Source organism: Micromys minutus (genome assembly GCF_963924665.1).
Source record: "Micromys minutus genome assembly, chromosome: 28".
Classification (NCBI taxonomy): domain Eukaryota; kingdom Metazoa; phylum Chordata; class Mammalia; order Rodentia; family Muridae; genus Micromys; species Micromys minutus.
Window position 1 is genome coordinate 477,082 of NC_137963.1, and position 24,659 is coordinate 501,740.

The 24,659-nt window shown below is 35.5% G+C and overlaps 1 protein-coding gene across 2 annotated transcripts in view; it reads left to right on the top strand.

The window, feature by feature from the left end:
- The window catches only part of ZDHHC21 (zDHHC palmitoyltransferase 21), a 47,797-nt gene that overhangs the window by 17,488 nt on the left and 5,650 nt on the right, over positions 1–24,659 (top strand). For both annotated transcript variants that reach the window (XM_080940245.1, XM_080940246.1), the window contains exons 5-7: positions 1,722–1,833; positions 4,691–4,829; positions 16,068–16,184. In XM_080940245.1, coding sequence (XP_080796371.1) covers positions 1,722–1,833; positions 4,691–4,829; positions 16,068–16,184 — 368 coding nt within the window. The remainder of the gene's footprint in view (positions 1–1,721; positions 1,834–4,690; positions 4,830–16,067; positions 16,185–24,659) is intronic.

Here is a 24,659-nt window from a genome sequence, read left to right on the forward strand (position 1 = left end):
AAAAGATTTATTTATCTAAAAAATAAACACAATTATGGTATGAAGTTCTTTAAATGTCAAAATCATGTGTAAACCAAGTAGTTGTTTTAAAACAACTTGTGGTTCATCAATAATGTTTGATTTGTAAACTTACCTGTATAGCTAGGATCATAAAACAACTCTGGTGAAAAAGGTTACAAGTGTGACACATTTAAAAGCCCTGTTTGCACAGCCAAGCTACAGGCTCCTTCTCTATAACTGGGTACTCTCTTCCCTCAAGATACAGGGTGTTAGGCATGGAATAAAGCCTTGATTATCTCTAGATGGTAACATGCTTATTCATCAAAATGCTGTGCTGGGGCCATTGTACAGTTTCCATCTTGCTTGTGGTAGTAAGGCTGGCTTGAAGTGTTTAAACTGTTTTCCAATATTGTTTCTCTCATGATATGTTTCCATTATAAAAGGAACTATGAGAGTTCAAAAGAAACAACAGTTAATTTGATACAGATTTTATTTTTATTTATTAATTTCCTTCAAAATATCTATAGCAGAATGTTTTTCTCACAGTTTCCTGTATAAGATTCAAGTATGCTGATCTATAGCCATTAGTCTAAAGTGGTAGAATTTAAAAAGGGTTTTTTTTTTTTCCAGAAAACTGAACATTAATGTCATTAAAAAAAGATTTAGGCTATTTTTAAAAAGCTTAACTTTAATATTTGAGCAGTCATTTAGCACCACACTGTGTGCAAGGACCACACAATACACGATAGGACTCATTGTGAAGCTGCTGTGTCTGTGCATCTGCTGTTAGATTATGAGGGCAGCAGAAGCATAAGTGCTGATATTTTAAGACTTTTGTAATGGTGAAATTTTATTTTAGAAACTGCAAAGAATATGCATCTCAGGAAGTGGTTATTTTATCTTGGAAGATGAATTAACAGTTCTTATGGATGTGATTGGAACAATTTGTGATGAAAACAAATGTTTTTCTCTTCTGCAAACCTTTAATTGTAGACTGTTTTCCTATAGCCCAGAGGCAGTTGCTGACTAGGTAATAGGCTAAAGCTGATTCTAGCACTAGGTTGGCTGTAGCAGGAATATTGGCAGTTCAAAGCCAACCTGGGCTACATAGTATTCAGACCCTGTCTCATAAAGCAAAATTCAACTTTTTATTTTCATTAAATACTAAGGATTTTTCTAACCTTTACATTTTTATTGGATAGATGCCTTCTAAACCCAATCTGACCTCCAGCCTTCTTCTAAAACACGTGCCAAAATTAATTCATTAATATTAAAAAGTAGAATGTTCTAGGAAAATATGATTGGTTTCAACTTGTTTATCTACTAAAACTAAGACTCAATATTATTTCTTCTTTAGTTCTTTTTAGATAATATAATTTGTATAAGTTAATTGATTTATATAAAATTGTAATATTTTGGCTAGGCTTAGAGTTTTATAAGATATCACATTCTCATGATTTTCTCAGAACTGTACTTTCTGTCCTTTACTTTGAAACAGTGGTATTTTATTTTTGTAGTGTTAAGGTAGAAATGTATAAAACATATAGAATACACAGCAGCATTTATGGCAAAGGTGCTTGCTTATGTTAGAGACTCAGCAAAAAAAAATGTCTTGGTGAAATACGTTGAAGACACCACGTGGAATTTAGTTGCAGTTGCTAAGTCTCAGCATCACTCATGTGCCTTCTTCCTAAGAGGCTCTGCTCTCCTTCCCTTCGCAGAACGGGAGCTGTGGGAACTGTGCAACAAGTGTAACTTGATGAGGCCGAAGCGCTCCCATCACTGCAGCCGCTGTGGCCACTGTGTAAGGAGGATGGACCACCACTGTCCTTGGTAAGTAGACAGTTGTCACCACTTGCAGACAGCAGCAGTATTGCTGGGGAAAGTATCTTACAGCATGTTGGTGTGTTGGTGCACATGTGTAATTCCAGCACTCAAGAGCTACAGCAGGGGAATTAGTAAAAGAAAAGACAGTCTGAGAACCTGTGATCTTTAAGCAAAAATTACATTACATAATAAGTTGCCCCATGAAACATTCTTTCAATAAAAGTGATTTTTGCAAATCCCAGAGTAAACTATAGAGATCTTATCTCTGCTACCAACAAAAACTTTGAGCAGAAAAGATTGAGCAGAATTAACACATTCCCAAATACACAGGAATAAGGTGCTTATGTTAAATGAGGCTCAGATGCAGAGTGTTTGGTACAAGGTCAGATGTGTGGAAGCACTTACCTCACAGCTGTTTCTCTTGTCTGGGAGAAAAGCCACAGTGTCCACTGCTCTAGATTCCTCTTTCCTTACTCAGGTGAAGAACAACACTTTCAGATTCACTGATAACTCCCTTCTACTTGTTATACCTTTTTAGTGTTTTCTGTTTGGTATTAGCATTTTGTGTATGCTGAATATATGTAAGTGCTAATTAACTTTCTGTAGAACTGCCAATATTTTTGGTCAATAGGGGGCTCTGTTGTAATATTTAAAGTCATTCTGTTAAAAAGTAGATTTAAAAAATGCTCTGAGAATCTATTGTATTTTGCTGCCACAAAAAACGTTGAGCAAAATATTATATTAAATTCTACTTATCTAACATTGAATCTTGTTTAAATATATACATTGGTACAACATAGAATTTATAAACATATATGTATTTGTTTATACATGCATGCATGTATGTGTATATATATATGTGTGTATATATATATATATATATATATATATATATATATATATGAAATTAACTGTATAGTAGCTTCCTTTAACTTATGTCCATTTACTGCAGTTGGCCAAAGAAGACAGTTTACCTTTGTCTAACGATGCTAGTCAATTTCACTTCCCTTGTGTATGATAACTCATTTTGATAGCATTCCTAATTAGCAAACTTTTAGTTGAAATTGTTTTTTAACTGTAAATTGTTTATTTATATAGATTTCTAGAGACCAGAAAAACAGAAGAGCATTTTAAATAAAAGTACTTTAGGTTTTTTTATTGTTTAAATCTACTACAGGATACTGTATACTATGCTATACATTGTAAAAAGAAATGTACTTTATATATTAAATAGCTAATTTTCCAAATAATTTTTTAAACCTTAGTGGTACTTATAGTCACAATAATAGCATATGAAAAATACTATGTGAAATCTGCAGGTAATTAGTTCTCACACTGAAAATTCATAGTACTTTTTTTTGTATTAGTTTTCCTAATCAACTAAAAAAACAATAAACATTTATGGTACAGATGGGTGTTGCCGATTCCTTACAAAAGAGTGCCATAATTTAAAAAATCATCTGGGCAGTGTGTCTGTTAGAACTAGTGATGTATGTTTAAGATGTCGAGACTAGGTTGTTGGTAAGGAAATGAATCTCCCTTTAATTTGAAGTATAACATTGAGATATTTTTGTACCTAGGCTTCTTGCTTTCAGTGTCTGTTTCAGGGTATTGGTGGGAGCTTAGTAAGGAAGGCGGCCTGGTCTAGATTTGGGGATTTCTGAGACTGAATTTTCTAGCAGAGTATTGCTGAGGTTCCTGCGAGGGCAGCAGTGCATGGTATTAATCTGAAGCAGAGGATCCTTACGTTTTAACAAACTGCAGCATTTTAAGGATCTCAGCTTCAGATCTGATCTGATGGCCAGCAGCTCTCAGCTGTCTCAAGGTCTTTGTCTCTGACTGTTCTTTCTGAATAGTTTAAACTCAGACACTGGCATGCTAAATGAGGGCTCTGAGCCTTTCAGATTGTGCTGTGTTGCTCTGGAGCCAGTGGAGAAGAGGAAGGTTGGGTAGCAACAATTGAGTAGAGTTTGGAGACTTGAGCAGGCAGACTTCTGTTAGTCTACCCTTGCAGGTAACAAGGCTTAGATTTGTCCTGTTTACCAAGTGTGTACTCTGTAATCTCAGAAAAACATCCACAAACATTCCAGCTCAGTTCTATTTTTGATTTTTTAAAAAATAATGTAAAACAGTACATCTTAAAAGTAACAATTTAAGCTACAAATTGAACTTGCCATGTATATATATACATTTCCTTCTTTCTTTGGTGATAGTGTAGTCCTATTTTGAAGGAAAATATTCATATAATTTTGAGAAAATAACAAATTAGATTTTTAATAGCACCTTAAAATACCCATTTTGTAAAATAGTACAGTCATTTTAAATGAACCTTGATAATTTATGATTATAGATTATTATTTTTATAGTTAAGACTTCACTGTTGTTTTGACAGCGAGTACATGTAAGTGGTTTCGAATACATTTTTAGTTTCAGCATCCAACAGTAGATATTTCATAAAGTAAACATATAAAAATAAAAGGATGTACCTCGCAATTCTGTTCAAGTAGCAAATTTGAGCTGTTTTTCTCTAAAGTATTCAAATTGCTCTCCTCTGCTAAAGTTCAAGGAAAGGCAGGGGTGCCAGAGAAAGGTTCTTTTTGACCTCTGTCTCTTCTAACTGAATATCCTCAGGCCAGTGACCTAAATCTTTTATGTGTCTTCCTGTGTCAGTTGACCTGAGGGCACCAGTTACTGTGAGCTAGAGGAACATAGTCTCTACCTGTTCTCCTTGGTAAAGGAGAAGGCACTTTAGAATGTGTATCTTTAAGTAGTTGGATTTTAGGCTTAGGTGAGACTTACCTTCATGACCCTGATGTGAGCATCCTACTAAAATGTCAATGTTTCTTTTTCATTTCCCCTCTAGGATAAACAATTGTGTGGGTGAAGACAACCATTGGCTCTTTCTGCAGTTGTGTTTCTACACTGAGCTGCTCACTTGCTACGCACTGATGTTTTCTTTCTGCCATTATTATTATTTTCTTCCACTAAAAAAACGTAATTTGGTAAGACATGTTCATATCCACTGATATTAGAATAGTTGTGACGTATGCCTGTGAACATGGTAGTTCCTTGAGTGCAGGCAAAAAAGACAAAGATGGCCTCAGACCAACTTTACATTACAGTACACTGGGTTTGAGAAAGTGGTCTGTTCTTTTTAGACAAGTTTCTTTATGTCTGTTTGTGTTGAGTAGTTTCTTCAGCTCATACAAAATATGAGCTCTTCCAATATAGGAGTCTTAAAGTATAGGGGTTTAAAAGTACAAAATATGAGCTCTTCCAATATAGGAGTCTTAAAGTATAGGGGTTTAAAAGTAACATAAAATAATGAAAACAAAGGAAAAGTATAAAAATCTTGGATTTAAAAAATTTTTATATAATTTATTTTGCATATTCTTTTTCCTCCTTCTACTTCTCCCAGATTTTTCCTACCAAAATTCATTCTCTTCTCCCCTCCTCTTTCATCTCCCTTTCTCCCCTCTCTCTTTTTCCAAAAACAAAAGCAAAAACACCTAGTCAACAACAACAACAAAAACTCAAAAAGACCAAAACAACCAAACTATAACCAAAACAGAGGACATAAAACATGGAGTCTGTTTCATGTTGATCACTTATGCCATTAGGTTTGCCCTAGAGTGTGGGAAATTAGTTAAAATTTTAAAGGTTCTTCAAGAATAATTAACATTTGAGAAGAGGACTCTTTCTTTTTTGTGTTTATTTAAGCCTAGATTTTGCCATTCAGCCTAAGGTAGCCATGGATACTTTGCCTCCCTGCTCATTTCTCCTGAGTGCTGAGCTTATAGGCACGTGGCACCATATCTGGCCTTCTGTCTCCAGCTCTCCCTAACAGTAAGATGAGTTTGTAGAATGTTTTAGAACTGTGGTTCTCAACTTCCTAGTGCTGTGACCCTTTAAAACATTCTCATTGTGGTGACTCCCAACTATAAATTTAATTTTGTTGCTACTTCATAACTGTAATTTTGCTACTCTTATGAATCATGTTTTCTGGTGATCTTAGGTGACCCTCATGGAAGGATTGTTTGATCCCCCCCGCAAAGGGTAATGACCCACAGGTTGGGAATGCATTATTTTTAAGTATAGATCATTGGAGCAATGCTCAGACTTGTCTAAATGGGGATGATGATGCTAGTAGCTCCATGGCTTTTGGTTCCTGACTCTGTTGACACTGTATTTGTAAGGAGAGAGGAGGTAGAGAAAGAGAGATTCAGGGGAGGCAACATGAAAGCAGACTTGGATGTTTCTCTCAGTGTATCTTTTTATAGATAAGGTTGTTACGATTATTTCTAAGGCTTCCTATGGGTCAATTTATCTTATCTAGGTGGGCAGTTTATAAAACTGTCAACTGGTTGTAAGCTTATGATAGAGGGATTTTTGGTTTGAGAATTTAACCTATAAACCTATTTGATAAGTTAATGATTGTGAAGTCATGTTTTTACTGGGCCCATGGAACTAGATGTGTGGGTATCAGGCTTGGGAACTTAGGGAACTGTGCTCTGGTTCTGCACTGGAGCAGCTCCTGCAGAGTGAGACCGCAGGGGCTGATAACAACAGAACATTATTTAATAATTACTGTAGCATACTTGTACTATGGCCTTCTCACTGTAATGTTTCTAATATTCACAAGAGAAAGTGGAGGATAGTGGGATGAGTGAGGTATTGCACATAGAAGGGGAGGGTGATTACCCAACTGGCTTTAGTTAGGAAGCTGGATTAAATGCAGTTGTAACTATTTTTCCATTTTATTTGGGCCTTGGTTATATTTTTAAAGAATATCCTCTGCGTGTGTGTGTGTGTGTGTGTGTGTGTGTGTGTGTTGGGGGGGGAGAGGCAGAGATAGACAAAGAGTCATACAGGGACAGAGATGAACAGACAGACATGGGGGCAGAGATGGAGACAGAGACAGGAGAGCCAGAGAAGAAAGAAAAAGACAGAGAGAGACAGATATATACAGAGACAGAGACAAACAGAGACAGACAGACATAGGGACAAAGACAGAGACAAAGGCAGGAGAGCTGGGGGAGAGAGAGAGAGAGAGAGCGCGCCAGTGAGCGTACAAGTGTAGAGATACAAATAAAAGAGAAGAACTGACGAAGGTGGGTACTTTCTCTTTACTATTCACTTTGTTTATGTCTTTACATATGAAATGCCATGGTGATAAGTGTGTGGTTAAGCCGTGAGATGCAAGATATAGGAGTCTTAGTTCTATATGTAGTTGCTTTCTTATGCATGATTGTTCTGAGACCTGGCTGTTCCATGTGGCTACAAACCTCAGTGGAGCTCTGTCTTGAAAATAATTGGATTGTGATTATTAAATATGGTGTATGTACATCATTAAAACAGGATTCAAAAACTGAATAAAATTCAAAAGACAATTTTGCTTCTTATCAGTACTGATCATTAAACTTAGAGCCTCATGGAAGCTAGCCTCTCACTGAGCTGTGTCCTTAGCCCACTCTTTAGTTTTCAGACAGGGTCTCACATTGTTCAGGTTGATCTTGAGCTTCCTCTTACTCTATTGCCAAGACAAGCCTTAAATTTGTAGCCTTCCTGTCTCAGCCTTCAGTAAAGGTTTCAAATGTATTTGTCATTTTCACACTGAAAATACAGTGCCTGTTTCTATTAGAGTTTTAGAAATGTTTCATCTTACTTAAGGTTAATTTGTAGCATAATTGGTGTTAATTAGAACATGTGAATCATCCAAGAAAATTGTGTGAAAATTGAACCTCAGAAGAAGTGTTTTAAAATTGTTTGTTGGGGTTAAGGTCATAGTTTTTCAAAGTGTGAGAGAAAAGATGTGAAAGGTGTCAGTGGAGAAAAAAAGATCATGAAGAGAGACCCCCTATAGGGCAGGGTCAGTGGCTTCTGCCCAGGGGTTAATGGATTTCCATATTTAGATTTTGTTAATCAGTTTTACTGGGGTACAAAAAAGCTATTTTTATATTTTCATGTATAGTCTGTGACTACTTTTGTGCTCCAACAAAGTTGAGTGGTGGTGACAGACTGTATGGCTAGCAAAACTCAAAAATACGAAGTACCTGGCTGTCAATATTAAGTTTACCATGGTAGTCAAGAGCTCCTTTTGAAAGCAGACACTCTAGATTCAAATTCTTTCTTTTATTGCATGTATAACCCTCAATAGGTTGTTTAACCTCTCTGAGGTAGAGATTATCAAAATAGAAGTCAAAAGTCAGTGTGAGACAAGAGGTTTGATGTTGGATTTGAGGTTAAATCTTCTGTAAAAACACTACAATGAATGTTGTTGGGCTAAGTATTAGTACACTGTTTTGTTTCTGTTTTTTTTTTTTTTTTTTTTTTTTTTTTTATAAAAGGTCTTTTGAAGATGACATTGTAAAAAATTACCACTAATTTCAGTCCCCATTATCACATTGACCTTAGCAGTGATTCTGGTCCACATGTATTTTTGTAGGTCCTTCTTTGTACCCCTACAGTTTTCTTCTGTACAATAAAAACTTGGATACCAAAAAACAAAAACAAACAAAACAAAAAAAAACGTGTATGCCATTCCTGAATTGTGTATATAGCTGGCCAGAGAGTGCCATCCCTGCTCCATCTACCCTCTTCCTGCTTGAGATATGCAGTAAAGATCCCAGAGTCCCTGGATTCTTTGGGAATCAACGGTTACTATGCATTGTTCCTGCAGTGTGAGATTGAGTTTGATGCTACCCTTTTGTCCTTTTGTCCTGAGGGAAGTGAGGGGCTTTGCCTGCTTTTCCCTTAGACCCTTTCTGGTAGAGAGATGGCAGCAGAGCATCTTTCTCCTGCCTTTAGATGCCAAAGCTGAGTGCGTTTCTTCTAGGTTAGGAGAGTTTTGTCAACATGCCAGTGTGTTAGTTTCTAGGATGAAAATGTTTACTCTTCTAGAAGAATAGAATTGCCTGTGAATGATACTTGCCCGTGTTTGTGAGAAGCGGGTAGGTTATAAATACCTCTTGGAAACAAGAATTGAAAGAAAGCAGGCTCAAAATCTGGGAGATAAACCATTTGTTAATCTGACTTTCCATTTTTTTTTAAAAAAATTGTTTTTAGGAGACTTCATTATATGATGGATAACTTTAGTTTCTTTGCAGTTACCTGGCCCCAAATTTTTCTTTTTCTTACAGTAATTTCATACTTTATTTCATTTTATTTTCCCTTGTAGTGCTGGGGAAAGCATGGCTGTCAAACACTCCACCACTGGATTATACTCCCTGAACCTCATGTCTCTTAATCTTTACCTTCAAATAGGACCTTTCCTGCCTAATTGTCAAGTTTTTGGGAAATGCTCGAAAATGTCCTTTGTTGAGGGAAGGAAGGTATAGCAAGTGTAATGGGTAAGGCTGTCTGTCTGTCTGTCTATCTATATTTTTTATGTGAATACCAAATAGGATTTATTTCTTAAACTTATTTATATTGTAGGTCTTCTGCTAAGGAAAGCCTGTGAGCATACAACAGTTAGTTTATATGATCTATTTTTGTTGAAAATAGTAATTTAAAAATTCCAGGGACTGGATATATTGCTCAGTATTTAAGAGTACTTGCTGCTCTTGCAGAAGATCCCAGTTCAATTTCCAGCGCCTACCTAGTGGCTCTCAATTATCTGTGTAGCTGCTGTTGCAGGAGATCTGACACCCTCTTTGGCCTTCATGGGCACCAGGTACACATGTGGTATGCATACAAGGATGCAGGCAAATCATCAGTTTTGGAAAATTTGTAAAATGCATAATGTTTAAGTTTGGAAGACTTTAAAATCTGTTTGCCTTTTCATGACAGTGTACTGTTGCATTTCTTTAAAACTCTTGAAGCTTATGCCTTTAGTTATTGAGATACAAATTATAAAAGGATTAAAAAACCCATTACTTATGGAATAATTTACTATTCTAATTAAACAAATCAAGTGGATATTGAAGGAAATGAACTTGAATCATTGACCAATGCCTGTGTTTGACTGTTTTATATACTTATTTTAAGGGCTTTATAAGCAAATATTAGTCATTGTTTAACTGAAGTATAAGAGACAAAACCAGATCTTTAATTAAATGGGGAAGATAGAGCATGTTTAGAGTGAACTATCTTAGTTATATCTGGGGCATGGATCCTTTATCCATGTAAAAATAAATGTAAAAGTTGTAAATTTTACAATTCCTATCATTGGTTAGATAATTTTGAGCTTGTATATTACTAGGAGTGTTGGGAAGCATCATTTTAGAAGTGAGTGTTCCTGAGGTTGATAAGATGGCTGAGAACCCTAGACATCTGTAGCTCATTCATTCTCAGAGCAGCCATTGAGAGAAGGTGATTCAGGCCATGGCTTTTTGGTATAGCAAGCATCAGCCTGTGAACACTATATTTTCCCGAGAAATTTTTTTTCAAGGGGGAGGGAGAGAGACAGTGTCTCATGTTACCTGAGCTGGCCTCAAACTTGCTATGTAGTCCAAGCTGACCTTAAATTTCCAATCTTCCAGTCTCCATCTTCAAGTGCAAGGATTGTAGGATGTGCCACTGTGCTTGGTGCACCTGAAGACTTTTTAGGCTATTTATACTAGCACTTAAAAAATTTTAAGTACAGATTTAAAATACACTAACATGCTATAAAATTTGCCTCTCAAAGAATGACAAGTTGATAGATTCATATATTGATGATTGTATCTTTTTTTTATTGAGGCAGCCTGTATTTAATATTTTTATTTAACACAAAAGGCTGTTCATTCTGTTTTATAAAGACATTATAGTAGTGTAAATTTTTTTAATGTATACCCACTGGCAGCTAGATATTGTAGACAGTAATTACTATCTATGAGAAAAAAAATATTTTTAAGTAAATAATTTGTAGTGTTAAAGTAGGGGTTATCATTTGTTAGCAGCTAATAATTTGTGGATACTACTTCAGTTCTAAAATTATGCTTTTAAAATTATTTTTAGATGAAGTAGATTCAAATTAACTTCTGATTGATTCTTTTATATTTATTTTTATGCGAAGGGCAAAGTCCTACAAACTACACTTAATGATCTGAGAACAGGGGTGACAGAAGGAGAAGAGAGGAGAGAGAGTTTAAACAAAGGGCTTGCTGCCAATATTCATAAGAAGGGAATATAAATAACGTTCCATAGCCAGCCAGACTTTTCTGCTAGCAAGATACATTACTGCTATTCCAACTGGCTGATAGCTAATAGTGTTGCTAGGGATTTGATGTCATATAGAATTGTGCTAGGCATTTGGCTAATAAAGAATAGAAAAAAGAACCCAGAAGACTTGATTGCAGGTACCTTTGAATATTTCTAAGTTTCATTATAATTAAAAAATTTCTATATCATCAGCCTGAAAGATAATTACTAGTTCACCGTTTATTGCTGTTAAAATACTTTTAGCCTTAATGATCATTACTTTATCATGTGCAAGGTTATTTATTTGTATGGTCACTGTAGAATGGAGAATATTTATGAAATACATATTTAACTTTATGAACTTTTGTTAAGTATAGCCAAGAAAAGTATGGGATTAAGATCAGTATAAAAAATAAATTATTAATGGCAGTATGAGGATAATCTAGCTTCTTTGTTCATGTGTACTAACTTCACTGCTAGGATTATTCTCTAATTTTTACAGATATTGGTAGACAAAACCATCTAATAATTGTTGGTTCCTTTTGTCAGTATTCCTTTTTTGTCTTGGCAGATGGAACATAGAAACTTTGTAACAAGCCCTGAGCATGTGCTGTGATAACAGGGTGTCTGGATGTAGGACTTTATGAGACTATTTCTGTGGTGGTCTTGTTCTAAATAGAGGAGTGTTTAACATGGCAGACAGCAGCCTTTGCTCCTGAGATGGTCAATCTTTTTGAGTTTAAATGGTTAAACCCTGGGAGCAGCATTGTCACTCTTTTAATTCTGTTAGACACTGTAGTACTTCAGTTAGTGGTGAATTTAGCAAGAAATTACAAATTTGTCCAACTTCTCTAGAGCTTCCCCTGCCGAAATATAGTAAGACAAATAAGACACTTTTTCTGAAGTATTCACTATCTGTCTGGAAATCAGGTGCTGATCACGTTTACTCTATAATAACAAAGTTGTATGCATGTGTACATACAAAACGTAAGGTTTGATTCTGGACACTCGGTGATAAAGACTAGAGAGGTATAATAGTTTTCCTTTAGATATCAATTTCCATTTAGGATATAATGATAAAATAGTTTATGTTTCTTCAGAGAATGTATGAAGAAAAATAATAAATTTATAATTTTTCCACCTAAATTTTGGAATTAATAAACAAAGGCCCAAATACGTAGACAAATCATACAGCTATAAGGATTTTCAGACTAAAATAAAATATATTATAAAATGAATTTCATATCAGCATTAATCTCTGCATATCACGTTATTAGTCTTTTTTGAAAACTCAAATCTTTATGTTAGGTGTGTCAGATATGATCCAGTTTATCTTGTTTCTTGGAAAACCATACAACCCAAGTCCCTCATTGATAGGCTGGCCTTCTATGGGGATGGCACAGTCATTTTAAAATAATTCTGTTTCTATTTTAAATTATAATATAGAGTCTCTATATAATAATATATAATATATAGTCTAAATTTTATGATTACAGTTTTCTTTTTTACATTGTCATTTACAGTATATCTGTATAAGCATGCACAACTATTAAAGTATATACATATACAGACAGACCAGTGAACTCTCCAGGACTGTATGAGCAGCATTTGAAAGACTTCCTTTTTTAAGTATAGATAATATCCACTGTGTGACTTTGCTGTATCTCATTTAAATAATGTATTTATTTTCGTTTGATGGACAGATACATTGTTCCCAGTAATACACCCATTAGGCAGCCTTACTTGTGGATCTTGCTTTTCCGTGCCTGTGGTTCATTTGGCTACCTAGAAATACTACTGTCCAAAAGCACCTTTTGCACATGTATGTCACATATGTAAACTTCCTAATGGATTTCTCCAATGTAGTTGAATCCAGTTAAACATGTACCAGTAGATGATACAGGTTGAAGCTGCTTGTAGTTTCTCAGGCTGCCTTAAGTGTCTAGCTTTAGCTCTGTGGTTCAAGTGAGCAAAGCATTATGCTTGGGATTGCTTCTCTAATGTGCTGTCTTATCCTTAAGGTTGGACCACCCTCTGTGGAGTGCAACCTTTGTGATAGTTATAGAATTAATCCTGTTACATGCTAAAGTGATACTTTTGTTTTTTTATCCCTACCATTGCTCTCAGGAGTGATTTGGGGTATTTTCTCTTCTTCCCTCTCCCAAGTGAGTTTAAATTTTAAGAAATAAGGTTTTGTCAGGTAAGATTGCTTTGTATCTACCTGAAGCAGTTGTTATAGCCATAATTTCTTCCTTTTTATTCCTCCTTGGTGGCATTGTTCTGCTGAACATGGGTGCAGTAGAGCCCACACTCTGGCCATGCTTTTTCATATTACAGTGTTTGCTATTCTTAGGTTGGAACTTAATTTCCTATGAAAATTAACAATATTTACACACACATGACAACAGGGTATACTGTACCAGATGAACACATTCTCTTCTACTCTGGTGATTCTTGTTCTTAGGATTATATTCGTTATGTAGAACAGTATGAATGTACATTTTTATGTGTTTTGAATTCCTGATCCACAAAGGTAATAAATAGAGCTTTTATAAAATGGGAAACATTGATAGTCCTCTAGCAAACAGTGAGTAACATCTTTCCTGGAGCCCTTGCTCTATAGGCCACCCAGTGAGTGGCTGTCAGATGTGAACAGGATGATCATTTCAGCCTTCCTGGCTCATTTCTATATAGTCTTTTGGATATATGACCTATGGGAGAATATTGAGGAGACATTTATAGTTGAATGAGCCTGGACAAAGATGACTGACTTCTAAACACAGTGTTAAGTAGTTGATCCAAGGCAAAATCAAGTTTAATTTATCCTAGGAGAACTTGATAGATTTCCTATTACCCTCTGTAATGAGATCTGATGCCTCCTTCTGGTGTGTCTGAAGACAGGTACAATGTACTTATATATAAAAATAAATTTTTAAAAAAGAAAAAGTCTGCAAAGTTTATCACATTAATAGGTCAGATAAATGAGTATCTTAGTATATGGACAAAGATAAAATTTAGAATTTCTATGTTATCAGACTAGAAGTAGATAACTTGCTTAATCAGAAGAAGGTTTTACAAAACCTGGGAAAACAAATTCTTCAGCACTGCCTAGTGTGCTAATGAAAAGCTGACTTCTTGCTCTGTGTTGGAGGGATAGACCTGGAATTAGAAGTCGTCACTTTAGCATAGTAATTTCTACTGTGAAAGCCGCACATGCTTTAAATCATTCTACCCATAAAACCATCTGCTAAAACCCCAGAGAGTTGTGAGGAATGAAGGCACAGCACCCCAAATTTTTGCCAGTTACATTAAAAAAGGGTGAGAGCCTAACAAAAACAGCACCTTAGTTTCTTCTTACCAAATAAATGGTCAGGAAGTACACATACCCCATTGAACATGGACTGTGGCTGTGAGTGTGGACTCAGGTTGTCTTGTAGAAGTATCAAAAGCAAGCATTTCGAAGGGAAGCATTGCAGGGTTTGTGAGTAGGAGTGGCTCATGTGATACACTCTAGGAGATGTTTGGGGAGTGAACTGTCTTGTGTGTTCCCCATTACTTGATTTAGTAGGGTGTACCTTAAAACTTGGTTCATGTGGGGTTCCTTGCAGATGCAATGAACAAGGAACACGGTTGTAATGTTCAAGTTGTAGATTCATGTGTGAAGTGCATTGCTTTTCAATTTTATTTTTATAAGTATTTAGGATTAGACTTTTTAAAAGTGGTATGTTGGATGATAGCATAGTATTTGAATGTTACAGAGCAGTTCAAGAGGCTTGGGTAGTTTTAAGTTTTCCAGGCTAATGAGTAACTATTAAAGGTATAGAGCCAGCTATTTTTCTTAAGTCTAAAGCTTTGTCAGCATGGTCCATAGAAAGACATCATTCCTTTCTTTCAAACAAATTCATTTTCTTTGGGGCTCACCTAATATTTCAGTTTTTTTTTTTCATTCTACCTACCTACCTACCTACCTACCTACCTACCTACCTACCTACCTACCTACCTACGTATTGTGTCTATCTGTCTATTCATTTGTTCTTCAGAATATTGACTCCATGCTGTTCATGTTGGCCTTGGCTTTCTGGTTCTCCTGCCTTCATCTTCCAAGTTCTGAAATGCTTGCTTGCACTCTTCATTCCTGGCCCTACTTTTGGGATTACCACAACATTTGTAATCCTTAACCTATGTCAGGAAGCATACAGTGGTTGCATTTGGGTCATTCTTCCAATCCATCCATTGCATCTAACACTGGCTGTTTTACTTCCAAGTTTAACAGCAACTGACTCTTGGAAAAACATTAATTGTTTGACTCTCTCAGTAACCATGATGCCAAATGGATTGTTCTTTGTTTTTCTGTCCTTAGAGTATAGTTCATGTTTAGATCATTCAGTTCCATTCCCTGGAAATGACCAGGAAATGACTTTTGCTTTATCATAGTTCCTATTTATCATCATGTTTCTTTCCATATCAGCAACACTGTATGCCTACATTTCCAATAGTACAGCATGGGACATTTGGGAGTGTATAGAGCACGTCATTATTGGTTGTCGTGTGTATACAGCACAGGGCTAACTGAATGGGAGAACAAATGGAGTGGGCTTGGAGAAGGCTGTTATTATAATCCTGTTATGGAGGGTTCCCCTCAATGGCACTAAATTAGGTAATTAGTAGGTATTTTAGTACTATAAATCATGCCTGTACATTCCAAATTATTAGCAATGTAATAAAAAAACTTTTTTTTGTGGACCAGACACCCTATAGTGTTTCTGATTTGTATTTTTCCACAATTTCTCTTGCTCTCTCTCTCTCTCTCTCTCTCTCTCTCTCTCTCTCTCTCTCTCTCTCTCTCTCTCTGTGTGTGTGTGTGTGTGTGTGTTAAAAAGGTAACTTGTAACTATGGGATTAAGAGAGATTATTTTAAGATACAACACAATAGTGAAATCCTATAGTTTTCAACTTTCTGTTTTAGTTCTAAAGTTATTTTTGAAATTTTCAAATATATGTTGATGACATGGAACAAAAGGAACAAAGAGTAAGGGGAATACTTACTGAAACATATTGGCCTTGATGTCAATAATTAACAGTGTTGCAAGTCATTTTTAAAGACTTTCTTTTTCTTGTAGGACCTCTTTGTTGTTCGGCATGAGTTGGCTATCATGAGACTGGCTGCCTTTATGGGCATTACTATGTTAGTTGGAATCACTGGACTCTTTTATACCCAACTGATTGGCATCATCACAGTACGTATATTTTTTAATGTAAAAACTGACATGTATGAACAAAAGATGTAATTGTAAACTTAATTCTAAAATGTTACAGGACATTTACAAATTAAAGGAAAAAAATTACCCACAATTGTTAACGTATACATAAAATTTGCATCCCTCCTTTTAAAATGTGCAGAGTATTTTAATATTACAGTAGACCTTATAGGCTTATAGGCTTAATGATTACATATACTTTTTTCTATTGATTAGCATCTAGTATGGAATCATTTTTTCTAATCTTATTTTCCTTTAAACCATACCAGTCATTTTGTTTTCTTTGTTACAAATAACACTTTGAACATCAATTTTTTCTTTAAATTATTTAAGATCAATTTCTGAAGATAGACTTTCTAAGACAAGACTACTTTTAGTAGAAATTAAATCATTTATTGGATATCCTAATAGTTTATCAATGTACAAACTATCTTAATACATGATTATCACTGTTTAGTATGTCTGAAAGACTGTCATCTCCTTCTTCTGTATTTGATATGGGAGAAAAGTCTTGACACAGTGCCAATCAATTTTGAAATTTCTCTACATCAGATAGTCATTTTTCTTACACTTAATTGGAACAGTTACATCAAACACTTAGTACCAGGTACTTCTCTCTTTGTGTGTGCATTTATGGCATATGTTTCTTAGGTCAGTTTGAGAGCATAGGTGCAGAAGCAATGAGAGAGATAAGACTGATGTTCTAGAGAATCAGTAATTTTTAGAATTACCTTAGTCAAATTCTTTTATTACAACAAAAAAGATTTGAAAAACAGAAAAAATGTAAGGATTGAAAAAAAGAGTCCTCTAGTAGAGAGAACATAGGTCAAGTGGATTTTCTATATATTATTGGAAGGAGTAGATCTTCACTTGACCTTGTTGGAGGGTGAATTACCAATGCCTATCAAAATTTAAAATATACAATCCTTTTGACCAACCTTGTCAAAATAACCTTGTAAAAGCTATCTATTTGAATGTATGTGAACATGCTCAAAGGGGCTGTAGTATCTTTAACATCTATGTTGCAAATGAACATCGAGTACTTATCAGCGTATAATGAATCAAGTAAAGAAAGAAAACTTCAAAGCCTAACACTAAGCAACAGGTATTCAAGAATTATGGGACTGGCCTAAGGATTGACATGTACATATATGAACTAGAATTGAGAACTATATAGTCCTTTGCTCTCTAGAGAGAATTAGAATTAGTTTCAGAATGCCTTGTCTATACTAAAATCTTCTGTAGCTGCTAAAACCCCTATTGGGATAGCATAGTATTTATGTATATATTTATAGTATATCTCCCTATATAGTTTAAATAATTTCTACATCCTTTATAATGTCTAATAAAATATCAATGCTGTGTAAATAGTCACTATACCATGTTTATGTATAGAAAAGTCTGAGCATGTTCAGTGTGAGTACAAGTTTCTTCCTCGTATTTATGGACCATGGTCAGCTAAATTCACAGATACAGAACCCATGAGAATGGAGGGCCAGTAACTTTTCAATAAAAATGCCAAGACTATTCAGTGTGGAAAAGAACAGTCTTCTAAAAATGGTTCTGCGGTGGATAAATATTCACAATAAGATGATCTCTTTGTTTCATGACATATGCAAAAAGCTAACCAAGCATGGATTGTAATGCTGAAATGGAGGACCTAAAGCAGTAACTCTTAGAAGAAAACATAATTGACAATGTTGGTATCTTAGAGCATCCAAAGTGACTTCATCAAAATGACTTTTATCTTCAAGGGACTCCATTTAAGGCAATGTGAGCAGATCTTAGAACTCAGGTCTTCACACACTGGTGTGTGTGTGTGTGTATGACAGTGTAGTGTAGTGTTGCAGAGCACAGCTCCACAGTTCTTTAAACAGCACCACAGAGTTTCTCCTAAACTTACCAGTTCTTTTTATATGTCCAGCCCAAGAGAGGGGCATATATATACACATATAGCAGCTATTTCTTGGGAGCCCCAGACTGGAAGCAGTCTAGTACTTGTCCATCATGTAGATGCAAGGATGTGTGATTTGCCCAAGAGAATATGAAAAGAATAGTGCTGATACATGGAACTATGCATATAACCTTGAAGGCATGCTAACTTAAAGACCACATACTTCAACAAAAGCAGTTTGTATGAAATGTTCAGAATAGGTACTTAGAAGAAGAAAAGGGCATTCTGGTTGCATAGGGCTGGAAGGCTAAGGACAACAGTTCAAGGATATAGAATGTCTCTCTGTGATAATAAACATTGTTCTATAAGTGAAATTATTGGATCACATGGAGCCATTTCCCCCACCATTGGACCTTTATTCAGGGAGGTGGTGTTCTCCAACAATGTATGAGTTTCAGTTGTTCCATATCTTGGTCATCATCTCTTGACAACAGTTTTGATAATTGTAGGTATTCTGTCGGTAATAATACTTTTTTCTATTTGTATTTCTCTGATGTCTGGTGTTGAATACTTCTTTTTTTTTTTAAACGACTTTATTTTACAAAACAAAGATAAATGTACAGATTTTAGACATTTTTTGCTTAAAATTATACATTTTTGTCAGTACTGTTTTTTCAGACATTGAAATAATTTTTACATAAAACCATGTGAATATATTTTTTTAGTCAGTACTTGATTTTTTTCAAGGGCTTGACAGTATGCATTGAAAACCTAATAGTTACAATAAGCATAGAGTACATGCAAAACAAAACGCAACATGGAAATAGTCAAAGTCTTCTTGTTTTGTAAATATATGTATATTTTTTTGTTTTCTTTATTTCTTGGACTTCATACAGTCTGTGAGTTGTTTCTGGGGCAGTGCAAGCCTCTGGGGTTAGCATCCCACTATCAGTGACTGCATATTATGTCTGTTCTTTTGTGACTGGGTTATCTCACTCAGGATGATATTCTCTAGATGCAGCCATTTTCTTAAGTGAATACTTCTTTTTATGTTTATTGGAGCTTCATGGAGCTTTGTGAAGTGTCTATTTTAATCTTTTTAAAATTTTTTAACCACTGAGTGTAAACTACTCCTAATACCTCTTGGTAGTAGTGCTAATAAGTGACATGGTTATGGGTAACAGCGCTGAAGATAGTGATTGTTTCCTATGATCTTGCTCTCTACTGTTACACTCATTCATGAGTAGTTAATAAGAATGAGCTTCAAATGTACAAGTCATGCTAGAATCAACAAGTTATGAACATTGTTTTATTTCCAACTTTGAATTTGTCAAAATTCCTAATGGGTATTTAAATTCCCCAAGCAGTATTTTTCAGATTCCCCTGTTTTTACTGTTAATAGTTAAGATTGGACATATGGGAACATTCAGCTAAAAGTGCACATCACTACTGAGGGCTGGCAGAGGCTTGTGGCTGAGTAACAACTTCCTTCCCACTGCAAAACTCATTAGCTTCAGAAATTGTACTGTGATGGCAACTATTTCATGCTTTTAAAAAGGGTTTCTACTGTAAAGTTTGAGCATTTTGAGTTGTACATAATAGGTAAGTTATTTGTTGCTTGCCTAGTCCTAATACGTTATCACAAAATGGTTCATCTGTGAGACATTCAGGAAAAGATGCAAGTGCTGAGAGGGAGGAATATATGTTGTCAGTCTGATCTTTAACCACTGTTCTTGCCCTCCAATACAAATGCTCATAAGAAAAATTGCTCTGTATTGAGTTGAAGAGAGAGCTCATCTGGAAGCACAAATGTGAGGACCTGAGTTTGGATTCTCAGAAAGCACAAATAAAAGCCAGGTGTGGCTCTATAGGCTCTTATATTTGAATACTTACTCACCAAGAAGTGGAATCTGTGACAGGATTAGGAGTGTTAGAAGTGTGGTTTTGGAGGAAGTATGTCACTAGGGGTAGGCTTTGAGTTTCTGGATCAGGATGTAGAAGTCTCAGCTACTTAAGTCTCCAGCACCATGAATGTGTGTGTACTTTTAGGCTCCCTACCTAATGAAAGCAAGCTCCAATTAAATGCTTTGTTTTTTTAAGAGTTCCTTGGTCACAGGATTTCTTCACAGCACTAGAATAGTTACTAAGACAGTGACATGATTTTAACTGGGGTTAATCTTATACAGTGAAAAATATCTCATATTCAAAACTCAGATTAAAGGAGATTAGCTATTAAATTTTATTTATAAACATTTTATTAATAAGTTAGTGGGTTTTTGCTTTATAAATATGTAGTCAGAAACTTAGGCCTAAAATTGTCAATCTTTATAATTCACTTTTGCCAAATCAGTGAATCAGTGAGGTGAGTTAGTACAGTCTCTATAGAAGTCACTCTTAATGAGCTTCACGTGCAGCCAGCATCACTCACCTGCAGATCATTGTACCTCACTGTCTTTAAAGGGAGATCTCTGGCAGGTTTTGCTTTCCTTCCTAAGCTATATAGATTTAAAAAAAATAAATGTATTTCTAGTAATATTTATAGTATTTCCAACTGTAAAATTATATGACATATCTCCACAGTGCCTTCTTTTAAAAACTAAAAAAAAAGTCACCTAAATGTATTATGTCTCTTAGATGCTTTTCATGCTCATGGACATATTTGTTTGTTTGTGGATATAATGAAGAATTTTATAGAGACTATTTTCCCTTTTTATAGCAACAAAAATTTCATGTGGAATTGAATGATTTGTATACATGTGTTTCTGAGCGGAAGTGTTTCTCTACCTCGTTTCTTTTTGCTCAGTGTGATAGACTTCCTGAAATACTCAAATGAATAGAAAATCTGCACCAATGCGTTTTGGTAATGCTGGTAAGATAGTTAGGTCACAGGCTTTTTAAAAGGTCACCACTGAATGTAGAGACACTTACGTTGCTGTGCTGCTTACCCATATTGAATGTTACTGTTACTTGGCGTTTTCCCCAGAAATTGTTCTTACCATCTCGTGATCTGAACATATGTGAATATTTAACCTGAATTTAAAGCACTGTAAGGTAGAAGAAGCATGGATCTTGTATTCATTCACTTTTGATCTTTGCCACATGTCTCTGTCACTCACATTCTGTTTGTTCATTGGTGATCTCCCAAAACCTAGTCCAAAAGCACATTGAGTTCCTTAACTCTGCATCTTCTCTTGATAACCAGAAACCTCATCAAAAGTTTAATTTTGATGTTAAAATGGAAAATAGTTGGGTTTGGGTCTTGACTCTAAGCATAGATTTTTAAATTTTCAGCTGTTTTGCTCACCATGAGGTTACTTAATAAAACATTTTCTGCAGTCACTCTCTGTGGCTTGCTCATGTGCCTGTGTGGTCCCCCACCCCCCACTGTGTGTGTGTGTGTTTATACCTTTGCTGACCAATTTTTTAAATAAAAACCTTGCCATGTGGTTTGTAGTTACTCTACATAAATATATAAGTGAATGAACAATAGTTTATATAATTTGGAGTTTTTACTTTTTTACTTTAGGACTAGATTTAAAGTCCCTTGTGATTGTAGGATTGTATATACACTGTCGTTTTGTCTTTTATTATAAACTTTTGTTTAAACATAATTTGAGTAACTGATATAATTGAGATATTGTCTTCTAAGCATCAGGAAGTTCTTAATAAAAACAATAAAAGTAAAGATTTTCAGTCATTGAGGAGTTATTAGAAACTTTAATACATATTGATCTGTTTAATCTCATAAAGACTTAGAAGGTAAGCATTCCTACTTTGAGACTGAAGTGGGGAGTTTTAATTTCTTACCTTTTTTTTTTTTATAGCTAGATGGTAGTTTGATAAAGAAAAGCAGAGAAATTATTTTGAAAAGAGATTTTCAGTGGTGTCTGAGTCATGGTTTATATTCCTGCACAAACATCATGACCAAGAAGCAAGTTGGGGAGGAAAGGTTTATTCAGCTTACACTTCCACATTGCTGTTTATCACCAAAGAAAGTCAGGACTGGAACTCAAGCAGGTCAGGAAGCAGGAACTGATGCAGAGGCCATGGAAGGATGTTACTTACTGGCTTGCTTCCCCTGGCTTGCTCAGCTTGCTTTCTTAAAGAACCCAGATCTACCAGCCCAGGGATGGCACCACCCACAATGGGCTGGACCCTCCCCCCTTGATCACTAGTTGAGAAAATGCCTTACAGCTGGATCTCATAGAGGCATTTTTTTAACTGGGGCTCCTTTTTCTGTGACAACTCCAGCTTGTGCCAAGTTGACACAAAACCAGCCAATACAAGTGGCTACAAGCAAAACCTTCTGCATCTCCACCATTGTCCTGTGATTGATGAAATGTTTATGTGAACTTCACATTTCAAATAAAAGAAACTTGTCCTCTGTTTGAGATGGACACTAAGGAACTGAGTCCTTATGAGTTCTGGAGGGAGAGAGAACAAAGATTAACAGGAATTTCTGCCTTCCCATTGAAAAATAACTTAAAAATAAAGAATTACAGTATTTCTGGTTTGCCTGATTAGTTCTGTCCTGCAGATATGTACCAAAGGTGCCCATTTTGTACAACCTTGTTCTGCTACATACTTTGGCTTTAAACTTAAATGAGAATTAGAATGATGCCTCAAAAGAAGTGCTGCTCTTGCAGAGATCTCAAGTACCTCTGTTAGGTGGTAACTCTAGTTCTGGGGGATCTGACACCCTCTTCTGGCCTCCATGAACACCTTAATTCATTCACCACTATACACTCATTCATATACTTTTTAAAAAATTAAATGTGCTACTGTTTATATACTAGTAAGCAGTCACATGAAGCTCTTACAATTAAGAGAACTCAGAGACAGAGCAGGCATATGACATTGAACTACAAAATACTTTCCTGAATGGTGTTTCCAAGGTTACATACAGTAAGTCATACATTTAATTTCCTATGTGCAGCATAGAGGCATCCTGGTCAGTGAGGCCTATGAGGACAGATTTCAGGTGACCTGAAGGCTATATGGAGCTATATTAAAGGGCTTCTCTATGATGGACACCTTTGTTTTTATCAGGTTTTAAGTTTGGTTCGATAAGAAACTTCTTTGGAAAGTGTTTCCAGAGTTAAACAGGTTCAAAGGCAAGTACTCTTCCATACCCTGAAGACAGTTGTTGGAACCAGATGGACTCTTTATCCTTTATGTGTTGCTCAATATGTCTGAAGTCTCTCTATAGCACATTTTCCCCCACAGGAAAACATACGTGGCCAAGTGGTGGTGCTTGGTGAGCGTGAGCTGAAAGTAAGAGCAGTTATCACCCTGGCTCAAGGGTTGCATTTTCAGCCCTGTTAACCTGGTAATCAAGTAACTTATGGTGATAAATTCTTGCTTTTCATACTATACCCCATTCCAGTTTTCCAATAAATTGATCTCTTCCTTCTGCTAGAAAAAAAAGTTTTTGTTTCTCCATTCCAGGCGCAATCCAGCATTAAATTGGGGTATAGTTTTTTCTTACAGTCAAACATAATTTTATACTGAATCTGAATGACCTTTTTTAAAATATTGGATTAGCCATTAGGAGAAGACAAGGTATTAAAAGAGAAAATAGAAAAATAGGCCTGTTTCTGAAAGTCCCTTTTGCTTTAAAAAAAAAAAGTAAAACTCCCATTTTTAAAATAATGAGGCATTCTCCTGTATTATTTAGGTATTCAGGGTCATTGAAGTTTTAGATATTTTGATTATTAAGTCATTCCAGGCATAAACATTTCACAGCACTCAGTAAATATAGGACTTTTACATTTCTAAAAGAATGGTTTATTTGCTAGCTAGCTGAGGCTGTATGTTGCATTTATATTCCTTCTGAGTCATTTGTCTTGTTGGTCCTTCCCTAGTGCTACTAGAACGTTTAAGTATTTTCAGCATGCTGAAAAAATTCCATGTTTGTCCATGTTACAAAGTAAACTAAGCCTAACTTAGCACTTGTGCATACTGTGGTTTTTACTTTTCCTTCAGTGACAGAGTCTGTCTGCTGCACTGCAGCCTGCCTATAAATGGTAGGATTTGGCTCTCCTGTGCTTGCTGCTGCCTCCCAGACTGAGTGCTTACTAGTGCTCAGGTACAAACTTTATGCTGCTTTTGTGGTAACAGTATTCTGGCCAGACGTGGGACAAGTTGATCGCTTGCCATTCTAGAGAAAATAGTGATTAATTTAGGCAGCTTCTCAACTACTGTTTATAGCAGAAAGTAAAGATTGCATCATTTGAAAGAATGGCAATCTACTCATGATGGTTTAAGTGTTTTTGATTTTGAGATTGAAAAATTTAAAGGATTTCTATATATGAAAGCTAAACCTGGAGAGGTTTTAAAGAAAGTTTTTTTTTTTTTTTTTTTTTTTTTTTTTTTTTTTTTTTTCAGGACCATAACTAAATTCTGTAGTGTAGATTCTGTGTAGTAAACCTGTCCCACTATTATGGTGACAGTAGACTGACCCCTGTCTTGCTGTCCTCACGTAGCTTTTAGGTATAAAGGTGTTGTCAAAGGTTGTGTTTCAGTTTGAGACCCCTTTGGGGTTGAAAGACTCTTTCACT